This window comes from Lacerta agilis, chromosome 5 (genome assembly GCF_009819535.1).
Source record: "Lacerta agilis isolate rLacAgi1 chromosome 5, rLacAgi1.pri, whole genome shotgun sequence".
Taxonomy (NCBI): domain Eukaryota; kingdom Metazoa; phylum Chordata; class Lepidosauria; order Squamata; family Lacertidae; genus Lacerta; species Lacerta agilis.
In genome coordinates this window covers 33,571,615-33,583,741 of record NC_046316.1, presented here as the reverse complement: position 1 = coordinate 33,583,741, position 12,127 = coordinate 33,571,615, and the positions used below count along the sequence as shown (strand labels likewise).

Below are 12,127 nucleotides of genomic sequence, written 5' to 3'. Positions count from 1 at the left end.
ATGGAGAACGCCTCCAACGGCAGCCAGGGGCCCTTGGAACCCCGGGTCCCTGGCGGGAATGGGGTGGTGCTAGGCATCTGCTTGCTCTGGCTGCTGGTTTTGAGCACCTTGCTGGGCAACACCCTGGTCTGCCTGGCCATCATCCGGTTCCGCCACCTGCGTGCTAAAGTCACCAACTGGTTCGTGCTGTCGCTGGCCTTGTCTGACCTGTGTGTGGCGCTGCTGGTCATGCCCTGGCAGGCGGTCACCGAGGCGGTGGGCGGGGTGTGGCTCTTTGGCACCCATTTCTGCGACACGTGGGTGGCCGCCGACATCATGTGCTCCTCGGCCTCCATCCTCCATCTCTGCATCATAAGCCTCGACCGCTACTGGGCCATTGCCAGCCCCTTCCGCTACGAGCGGCGGATGACCCGGGGCCTGGCCTCCGCCATGATCGCCCTGGCCTGGACCCTCTCCATCCTCATCTCCTTCATCCCTGTCCAGCTCCACTGGCACAGAGCCGAGGAGCAGGGGGTGCCCGGTCCACAGCTGCCACACTGCGACGCCCGGCTCAACCCCACGTACGCCATCGCCTCCTCCCTGGTCAGCTTCTACATCCCCGTGTCCATCATGATTGGCACTTACGCAAGGATCTACCGCATCGCCCAGGCTCAGATCCGCCGCATCTCATCCCTGGAAAAGGCCGGAGGGCTGGGCTTTGCTCAGGGGAAAGAGCCTGCCTCTTCGCTGCGCACCTCGCTCTGCAAGGAAACCAAGGTCCTCCAGACGTTGTCCATCATCGTGGGGGTCTTTGTTTGCTGCTGGCTGCCCTTCTTTGTCCTTAACTGCCTGCTGCCCTTTTGCAAACCAAGACCAGGCAGCAGGGTTTATGGGCAAGCTCTCTGCGTCAGCCAGACAACTTTCCGCGTTTTCATGTGGCTTGGCTGGGCCAATTCCTCAGTCAACCCAGTGATCTACGCTTTCAATGCGGACTTTCGGAAGGCTTTCAGCAGCCTGTTGGGCTGCCCCCGCCGCCCTTGTTGGGCTCCAGGCAGGTCCGCCGTGGAGAGAGTCAACCTGAGCCATGAGCTGGTCTCCTATCACCACGACGACTCCTCCCACAAGAGCGGAGGAGAGCTAGTTCCATCGCCTCTCCCTACCATTGCTGCCTGGCATCAATCCCTGCCCCACACAGTGAGCTCCCAAGGAGAGGGAGAGAGCAATGGAGGAACCCTGCCAGAGAAAGAGACACTGTCCTCACATCAAGCCGCTCAGAGGAGCAACAGCAAAAACCTTCACCTGCCAGCTTTGCTCCCCTCTGAATGTGAGGCTGAGGTATCTTTGGAGACTCTTGATCCCTTTGCAGAGATTACCGGGCACTAGGATCTTTACTGCCACATCCCAGAGGCATGGCAGGTGCCTATGTGGATGGGACCATGTAGTAGCCACATAGGAACACAATCACATAATAGGAGTCCTGCTGGTTCAGACTGAAGGCGCATCTAGTCCAGCATTCTCTTTCCCCACAATGGCTGACTAGATGTGAATAGGAAGCCCACAAACAAGACACGAGGGCTTTCGCTGTCTCCTACTGTTGTTCACAAGTGACTGGTATTCAGAGGTGCACTGGCTCTGATTCTGGAGGTAGCATATAGCTGTCAGAACTACTTATTTATTTAGGGATATCTATGCTGTCCAATCAACTGTGAGGATGGCTCACTTGTTGTTGGCATCCATCTGTCTTAGGAGACAATGTACAGTAAGAGTGTGCCTTCAGGGTAAAGTCAAACAGCTTTAGTCAAACAGAGTTACAGTGCCTGCTATGGCTGTAGACATTGATATAGGAGAGACATGTTTGATTGCAGCTGGGACACATGAAGGTGTCCAGTTTTCCTTCTACAAGTGCACCTTGGTGCTTCTCTCTGTGCTCCACCCAGCTATGGATACACGACCTGTCTGTCTGTCTCCAGGGGTTCACTATTACATGTTTAATAGTCACTGATAGCTCTATCTGCCATGTGCAGCTTCCTCACAGTTGGGATAATGACCTAACTAAAACGGCAGGGCCCAATCACTTGGGATCCACCCATTGGCACCCAGCCCATATGGTTGGGTCCAATGCAGTTTTGCATGTTTACTCAGAACAGAAGTCCTAGCATGTGTACTGGGTCTTACGCCTAGGTAAATGTGCATTGGTTTGGAACCTTAAACATTACTCCTGAGTCTGCAACGATATGCACAAAAGTTCTTTCCTGTATAACTGAGTAGCGATAGACTAGTAACTAGTCTTTCTCTTAGGGTGTATCTAGAGACATTGGTAAGACTGAAGGTTGATTGGCTAACACAAGAGCCATGATTCCCAACTCTGTGATGTGAGAGGAGCTGAAACAGATATTTAAAAAATTGAAGTATCTTAATGCATTCACCAGTCTTTGGAACAGGAAGCCCCCATGTGCAACACTTATCTGCCCCCCTCCCTTTCACTCTGCCAAGATATTGGTGCTGACATTATCCTGATTGCCCTAAGCATGGGTTGGGGAATGTGTGGCTCTACAGATGTTGCTTTAGATATTGTTGGACTGCAGTTTCCACCCAAAAGCAACCAACCATCATCTGTGCATGTGCAACAGCTGTCTCAAGTGTACACACCTCAGTTTCACTGCACGGTGAATGTGGCTCACATTTGCAAATGGGATGGGAGCAAGATAGGTATGGATTTTGCCAAATGCCATGTGTACATGGCTTCAAGCACCAGCAGTGGGAGTGTGCTGGAGCTACTGTAAATGTGTAGAAGAGCCTAAGGCTTTGGTGGCACTGTAAGTTCCTGTTGTCGCAGAGCAGCTGTAGAAGGGTGGAATGGACTGAGAAAAGTATTATCATCTGCTTCATTACCAGGGATGTGAAGACAGATGGGTAATTGCATGTTTCTGTACATATATAAATATGTGCTTTGACATTATGGTAATGAGCTGTGTAAATTATGCCCAGGCGCAGTGCAGTAATTATTTCACATCTTACTGTGCTGCCCACAACTTTTAACAGAACTGTACAATTTGTAATGTTAAATCTTCTTTGATGGTAACTGAATGTATAAAACAATGGATGTTTATTTTTGCCTTCCTCTTGTATGTATGTATGTTTAAAGCGCCCCAAGATCACTATTAAAACAATACTCTGCAAGTTATGTAAAATACATCATGTGGGCCACAGTTACCTAGCCCCTGTGCTTGTATTTAACAGGGCTTGCTCTGGATTTAAAATATCATCTATTACATTGGTATTTAAGCTTATATAGGTTGCTGCTCTGTATTGGGATTATGCTGTTCAAAATAAATGTGAAGCCAGTGGGGTTGCACAAGTTCTAATGAAGATATGATTATATGGGAAATGTAAGTATTTGTTTCTCTCTTTTTTTTCCTGGTACTGTTTGGCTCTCTAGAAAATGAAATCTTCTAGCAGAAATGAATTTCCATAAGGGGGAAAATCCAAGTTGGCTATTAAAGAAAGGCTCTTTAAAAGCTTGGTACAATTTTGCCAAAATGAACACTTCTTTCATTTGAATCCAGCATAATAATACAGCTACGTCAAGCAGGCGTACTGTTTTCCTATCCTTTCGTCTCAGTGACAAAAATCATGTTTACAACAACAACCATAATCTGTATTACCTCTAGATTTTGTAGCATTTGTGCCAGGTCAACAGATCAAGACTCACTACACGGTCTGAGCTCTCACACTGGTATACTGAGTTGTTGTTGTTTTTTAAACACTCCTATCTAGCAAGGGAGCTGATAGATTTTTTGAATTGGAAAATGCATGTACAGGTATATAGTTTTCCTAGGTGGATTTCAGACACTGTGGCTATCAAGGCTTGGAGGCAGAAGTCCAGGGTCCCATTCAGGAAAGTGAGTAGGAGATCACCTAAACTAACCTACTGCTTTTTGAAGTAAGTCAGTAATGCACAAGACCATCTAAAGCAGAGGTGGGAAGACTTTGGCCCTCCAGATGTTGTCAATGGCTGTCTCATCCAGGGGTCAGTAACCTTTTTCAGCCGTGGGCCAGTCCACCGTCCCTCAGACCATGTGGTGGCCGGACTATTTTTTGGGGGGGGGAATGAACAAATTCCTATGCCCCACAAATAACCCAGAGATGCATTTTAAATAAAAGCACACATTCTACTCATGTAAAAACACACTGATTCCCGGGCCGTCTGTGGGCTGGATTCAGAAGGCGATTGGGCCGCATCTGGCCCCTGGGCCTTAGGTTGCCTACCCCAGTCTCATCCCTGGCCGTTTGCTTTGGTGGCTGAGTCTGATGGCAGTTGGAGTCAAACAACATCTGGAGGACCAAAGATGAGCTAACCCCTAGTTAATATGATGGGTTGCTGGTATATGGGAACCCCTGTGTGCCCCCAAAATCTGCTCTTAGGACATGCAAGTGGCTGGATGGGGGAGAAGACAAGGTGGAGGTCCCCTGCACACATGGATTTCTGTTGCACAAGCGAGCAGACATCATTGGATGCCACCCATTGTCTGTTGAATGGACTTGATTTACATTTGCAGCAAAGAATGTAATATTAGGCCAGCAAAATCTTAACACTTTTTCCTGAGAAGGTTGTATTCAGATGAAACCCAATCAAGTAATTATGTAAGTAGTCAGTTGGATATATTTCACTAAATGTTTTATATAAAGGATTAAAAGAACTTTGCAAAATTATTGCTTACCTCTACAAAAATGGAAGAGATTGCTTTATGCATATTGCCAACTTTTCTATAAAATAAAGTCATGAATGCTGACTTAGCAACAAAGTTTTATATCTGTTGAGTATAATTCTATACAGTTGACTGCAGTTTGCATGTATGATTGTTTTCTCAGAAATGCAAGTAACATTCAGATCACCAGTATCCATTTTCTTGCAAAACACTTAACAATGTTCTTGCAAAACACTGCACGCGTTAGCAGCTTAAATACAATGAGGTCACACACACACACACACACACACACACTAACACACTACATTTCCCATTACTATTAGGGGAAAAGCCATTACAATTAAAGCAGAATTTGATAGGTATACATTGGTTTGATACAAAATGGCTGAAATATAACAAGGTGAAAGGTAGCATGGGAATACAGAATATTAATCACTACGGAGCTGGGGGGGGGGAATTACAGTTCTTCCTGGATGAATGAAAGTGCCATGAACTTTGTTAGCTTTAGATACAACTGCCAGGTATTTCATATGCTCCCTCAGCCTGAAAGCGGAGATGAGTGATTCACCCCATAGTCAAATTTGACTGGACTTAACCGTCCAGGGGTCCTTTACCTTTACCCTTTACCTATAATTCTTCCAAATTGGTAGAACTGCAATTTTGAAAGTGAGCTCTACTTTGAGCAGAACTGAACTTACTGTACTATTACTATTACAGAAACAGAACTGTAGGAATAATTATCTAGACAGAGTTTCAATATGGGCCCCTAGGTTATGTAGCAGTATGGCTCATTATACTGTTCCAAAATAGCAGTGATCCTTAAGAAGAAACTGTGATGCATCCATCTGTTTCACTTGAGCTCCAAAAATGAACCTCTTGTCACAAAACCTATCAACAGTTATGCCATCATATCCCAGTATTCCCTCTCTCGGTCCCAAAGTGCCTCTGAACATAGAGCAGATATGTGATATTAATTACTAAACCAGGCAAAAAGACGACAACAACTGGGAGTAAAAACAAAAGTATTAAACGGTTCCCTTATCTGAGTTTTAGTGAAATGAACTCATTGGCTGGATTATGTGACAACACATCCTCACAGCTAGCAAATCTGTTGGGTAACTTTAGGTCAGTCATTATCTCTTAGTCCATTTTACCCCACAGGCAGAGGTGGAGCTAGCCGCTCCGGCACCTGGAGCGGCGCACATGCTGTGCACCCGGGGGCAGGGCTAGCTGCCTGTGGAGGCGGGGCTAGCCACCCATGGTGAGTGATGAGCATCCCCGGGGCGGTGTGGCGATATCACACCCCCTCAGGGATGACACCCGGGGTGGACCGCACCCACCTCACCCCCTTCCTCCACCAGTGCCCACAGGGTTGTTGTGAAGATAACGGGTGAGAACACTACCCCAACCTCTTTTTGGGAGCGGGGAGAATAGGATAATAGTCTAGATATTTTTGTGGAGGAAGGGGAGACCCACACATTAAGGGGAACAAACATTTGCAGTTTGCATCTCCCCTACCGAGAGCCTGAGGGTCCCGTTCCTGCTTCTCTTTGTGGAGGAAGAGGAGACCCACACATTAAGGGGAACACACATTTGCAGTTTGCATCTCCCCTACCGAGAGCCTGAGGGTCCCGTTCCTGCTTCTCTTTGTGGAGGAAGAGGAGACCCACACATTAAGGGGAACACACATTTGCAGTTTGCATCTCCCCTACCGAGAGCCTGAGGGTCCCATTCCTGCTTCTCTTTGTGGAGGAAGAGGAGACCCACACATTAAGGGGAACACACATTTGCAGTTTGCATCTCCCCTACCGAGAGCCTGAGGGTCCCATTCCATACCTGGCCTAGGGTGGGGCCTGACTGGCCTCATAAGTGCTGCTGCTGAGGCTGTTGCCCAGCAAGGACTGGGGTATTGGGCAGGGGGAGTTTTGTTGGGAGATTTTGCTGTTGTTACTGATATTAACTGATATTGACTTTTGTATCGTTGTTTTTAATGTGGAAATTGTTCAGTTTGGTTACGTAGTTTTCAATGTGTTTTATTTATTTTTATGACTACTTTGCTATGATTGTAATTATGCAAATCTTTTCCTATTGTAAGCCCTCTTGAGCATTGTTTTAACTGTGGAAAGGTGGCATACAAATAAAATGATGATGGTGATTACCAAAAAAGAAAAAAAAAGAAAGTCCAGTAAACAATAAAATGTTCCCTACCCGTGATCGGGTCAGACCCCCATGCTGGCAATTTGAAGGAAAACAGAAGTTGCATGTAGCTTCTCCCTGATCACCTTGATTGGGGCCTGAGCATGTGCAAACAGTACAACGGATATTTTGACACATTTTCTCAACTGTGCCACGTTGCACACCCTCAGTGGGATTCACCTGCAACCGTGTAGAACTGCCACGCCTTCCATCGCAAGGCACACATTTTTTCAGAGCAGACTTTGTAGTAAGCAATGAAAGAGTTTGCTGGCGGTTCTATTTGCTTTCTTGCTAGAACATTTTTACTCCATTAATTTTGGCTGTCATCATATATGAATCCCCACACCATAGCGAGCATGTTTACATTTGATCAATATCTTCACAGCTTGCGAGGTCTGTGGGAAGAAGAGAACAGGCTGTGAATATACCTCCACCTCCACATTCATCCCTGTCATTCTCCCTGCTCCTGTCTCCTGATTCACCTCCACATATGTTCATCCTGGTCATGCAAATAACTTCCTAGTTTCTCTACCAACTCAGTGTTCCCATGCATTCCGACACCTGTGCATAGCTCCAGCAGCTGTCCTGAGCATCGATTTTGGTAGAAGGAAGAACATGCCTCAGCTGTCTAGATGATGATGATGATATCACCTCGTGTTGGGATGCAGGACCTGTGGCCAGCTGTTGTTGGAGCCAACTCCCATCAGCCACAGTCAGGGATGTTGGGAGTTCGCATCCAGAAAATCTGGAGAGCACTAGATTCCAAGCACACAAACTACAATTCCCAGGATTATCTTAGGGAAGCTATGTCCTTTAAATGTGCATTAAATGTATGCTGTGGATGTGACCTTGGTGACTTTTCTGGTTGAAGTGAGACTTGAAGGACAGTGTTCTCAGCTGACATTCTTAGTTCATTTTAAAATTTTGGAGCAGTCATACTAGCAGGAAGTGAAAAATGAAATTGTTTGTTAGTCATAGCTCATCTTTGGAAAACCTCATTAGCCTCCCATTTTTGTTATGTTTACACTAAGGAACTGTGGGTTCTTGGTCACTATATTTTGCACTCTCCTCTTTCACCCTCATTAAAAGGTTATTTAATTCCTCCTCACTTTCTGCCATCAAGGTTGTATCATCAGCGTATCTGAGGTTGTTGATATTTTTTCTGGCAATCTTAATTCCGGTTTGGGATTCATCCAGCCCAGCCTTTCGCATGATGAATTCTGCATGTAAGTTAAATAAGCAGGGAGACAATATACAGCCTTGTCGTACTCCTTTCCCAATTTTGAACCAATCAGTTATTCCATATCCAGTTCTAACTGTAGCTTCTTGTCCCACATAGAGATTTCTCAGCAGACGGATGAGGTGATCAGGCACTCCCATTTCTTTAAGCACTTGCCATAGTTTGCTGTGGTCGACACAGTCAAATGCTTTTGCATAGTCAATGAAGCAGAAGTAAATGTTTTTCTGGAACTTTCTAGCTTTCTCCATAATCCAGCGCATGTTTGCAATTTGGTCTCTGGTTCCTCTGCCCCTTCGAAATCCAGCTTGCACTTCTGGGAGTTCTCGGTCCACATACTGCTTAAGCCTGCCTTGTAGAATTTTAAGCATAACCTTGCTAGCGTGTGAAATGAGTGCAATTGTGCGGTAGTTGGAGCATTCTTTGGCACTGCCCTTCTTTGGGATTGGGATGTAGACTGATCTTCTCCAATCCTCTGGCCACTGCTGAGTTTTCCAAACTTGCTGGCATATTGAGTGCTGGCATATTGAGGTCAAGAGCACGCCTACCTTCTAGCTATTACGATTGCCAGTAAGCTGCATCAGGGAAGTTGGCAGAAGCTTGAGAGCTGGTTTGATATTGTCATAGAGTACCAGAGTCTGATAGTGAATAGTAGAAATTAATAAACACTAATATTTACATAATATTTGGGATATGAGGGGGAAATACAAGCTGCAGAACTGTGCCAGACAATTAGCTTATGCAAATGAGCCTGGCCAGGCTAGCTAAATGTATGGTAGTGCTATTAAGGAACAATGGGGAACCAAGTACTTAGCCATTAAGGGTCATAGGCAATAGAAAAGAACTGCCCTCCTCCCCTCCAACCAGGAGTTGGCAGAAGCAGGAGAATTGGCAGGCAAGGAGAGATACCCTTAGGATATAATGTTCTGCACCCCATCCATTGAAGGTATAAAATGAACCATATTTCTTAAAAGAAACTAGCCTCCGCAGTGTCTTGATTTTTCCAATGGAAACACAACCTAGTGTGGCACTTTGAAATCCAATCAGCTGGTTGTCATGGCTTCAATGTGCCCCACACAATTCTGTGCAAGAAACAATGATCAACTGATCTTGCAGAAAGCAGTGAGCAGCATTTTGAAGTCCTAACCACCAACTGATTGTCAGTGCTTGCAGACAGCCTTGTGCAGTGCTTTAAAACCTCACTGATGACCAACTGATTAACAGGGTTTCAGAGTGCTGTGCGTAGCATGGGGATCTGCAGATGCCACCAAGCAGATGGCCAACTTTCCAATAGACAAACAGTTGCTGTTGCACTCGGGTCTTGTGAGCTTCCTAAAGACACCTGGTTGGGTCCTATGACAGGATGCTGAACGAGATGGTACTTTAGCCTAATCCAGCAGGACTCTTCTTATGTTTTTAAAAGCCATATGTTGCCCCCCCCCCAAAGCAGCCAACAATATGAGGAGGGTATTTTGGAACGGTATAATGAGCCATACTGCTACATAACCTAGGGGCCCATATTGAAACTCGGTCTAGATAATTATTCCTAGAGTTCTGTTTCTGTAATAGTAATAGTACAGTAAGTTCAGTTCTGCTCAAAGTAGAGCTCACTTTCAAAATTGCAGTTCTACCAATTTGGAAGAATTATAGGTTCACTTTGGGGTGAATCACTCATCTCCGCTTTCAGGCCGAGGGAGCATATGAAATACCTGGCAGTTGTATCTAAAGCTAGCAAAGTTGATGGCACTTTCATTCATCCAGGAAGAACTGTAATCCCCCCCCCCCGCCCATGACTCCCAAGCCTACAGCGAGCCAAGGGAAGGGGTGGGGCTTCGCCGCTTGGCCGTTGGCCTTGGCCGTCAGCTCACTGTAGGCTTGGGAGTTGCGGGGGGGGGGATGTCACCCCACCCTTCAGGGAAGACACCCGTCCTCTCCCCTGCCTGCCTGCCTCCTCCAGCTGGGAGCGTGCCCCCTTGCTCTGCCCCTCAATGGGAATGACATGTCCTCAGAGCAGATTTTGGGGGCACACAGGGGTTCCCATATACCAGCAACCCATCATATTAACTAGGGGTTAGCTCATCTTTGGTCCTCCCAGGTAAGTGGTTCGATCTTATGCACACTCCATAGAATAATGCATTGTCCTTCTGAGTAAACATCCTTAGGCTTTCATTGTAAGGATCTGAAATAGAATAGTTCTTGCTCCAAATCTCGTGTCTGTTGCAGACCCACTAGAGATGCAAGCCACATCTTTCCTGCCACAGCACTGTAACTGCAGCATGAGTGACCCTTGCCTTAAAGGGAAGCTGCCTGTGAGCAATTCTGAAGCTTCCCCCACAGACATTATATGTCAACCATATAGACTCAGTAAATGGAAGGGATTCAGGTTCATGACAGAAAACCTCTTCTTCCCCTCCAAACATAAAGCTTATACATGTCTAAACTATTTGTGAAAAGGCTCTGTGTATGCACAATCTATGTGTGGTCTGGTACTACACAAAGAGTGAATTCTGAGATTTCCTTTGCACATTAATCTCATTTATTTATGTTGGTTTACATTTTTAGCTGATCAGAGCCTGAACACTTAGAGCAGCGAACAACTTCTCACAACAATTAATTTCAAGTAATCAGAATACTCAGTATTTCACATCTCGTGCCCTTTTCAGATGTTCTAAAAAATAAATAAGAGTCTTCAAAGAAAAAGGTGTAAGAAACCTCTCAGGATCCACTTTCAGTAGCCCCTGCACTACAGTATTAGAAGAGAAGGCATCCCTGCTTTTTTTTAAAAAATGGCCACTAGGTGTCTCCTTTATGCTGGAAAATGGATTACAGGTATTGTCTCTAATTTGATCTTTGGAATAGCTGATGAGACTATGAAAATAGCTCGTGCAGCCGTTGTATTAAATCTACTGTGTTGCAAAAAATGTAATTATTTCGCAATATTTATTTAAAATATGTATATCTCTCTTTTCCATACACATTCAAAAGAAAATCTACAACTAACCTAAAACACCATAAAATTCCATTATGACTGACTTATAAGTAAACCGCCAGTTTGGTCACTTCTAGCAAGTATGAAACTTTTAAAATTAAAGAACTCTCCATCTCTCTCAAGCCGCCCTCCCCCTTTCAAGGTCACTGACATGCTACAAATGAGCAACACGCGGCTATGTACGGGCAGACTAGCACAATGTTAATTGGCCAGCAACTTCAGCATGCTTATTTACGAGGTTGCATTGTAAAATAATAATAATAATAATAATAATAATAATAATAATAATAATCTCAACTGCAGTAGAGATTATTTTAAAAAATACTTTAGCAGCCACTGAGCTTTAAGCTCTGTAGGCTTCCAACAATCTACCTTTGCAACATAAAAGAGTAACTGAAAAGGATTGATCTTAAATTTTGTGTGACTGTGTTCTGTACAATTTAATTCAATTTGGTTGCAGTCATGTACCAGCAAAACGTCGTCTTATGTACTGTCTCACTCTAAAAGTGGTACAAACTTAAAGGGAGAGTTGATTTCATTGCTCCAAACTTTCAGGAGACAGTTGTCATTAAAGTTGTGTAGCTTTGGCTCCTTGACAGTTGAATTCATTTTTGAGGTGTTAGGCAACATTACAAAACAAATGGCTGTAGTCCAAGCAAATGAAACGCTTTTGCCTACAAGGAGCAGAACCTACCATGGCCAATCTTAATAGTAAGAACTATTTGAATGGGTACCGTGAATTTTTAATTACTTTGCAATAGAGCTAATGCTGTAGAGTGATTAATTTGAACAAAGCAGATATTGGGGGCTACTGTGAGATCAGCAGTAACAAATTCTGCCAGTGAGTATTGGGATCATATTTATTTAGCTATTCAATACGTTGTCTATAAATACATAAAGAACAGAACATGATTGCTTTTTGTCAAGAGGTTTGTTTTTCAGGATTCTCCTCTTGGGGTGTGTGTGTGTGTGTGTGTGTGTGTGTGTGTGTGTGTTTGCATGCATAAGACTGGGGAG

At 44.9% G+C, this 12,127-nt stretch overlaps 1 protein-coding gene across 1 annotated transcript; it reads left to right on the top strand.

Annotated features, from left to right (window-relative positions):
- LOC117046826 (D(1)-like dopamine receptor) lies at positions 1-1,859 on the top strand. The gene has a single exon (XM_033149248.1). The coding sequence runs from the start codon at positions 1-3 to the stop codon at positions 1,360-1,362; it is 1,362 nt and encodes a 453-aa protein (XP_033005139.1). The 3' UTR covers positions 1,363-1,859.
- Positions 1,860-12,127: the final 10,268 nt, after the last annotated feature.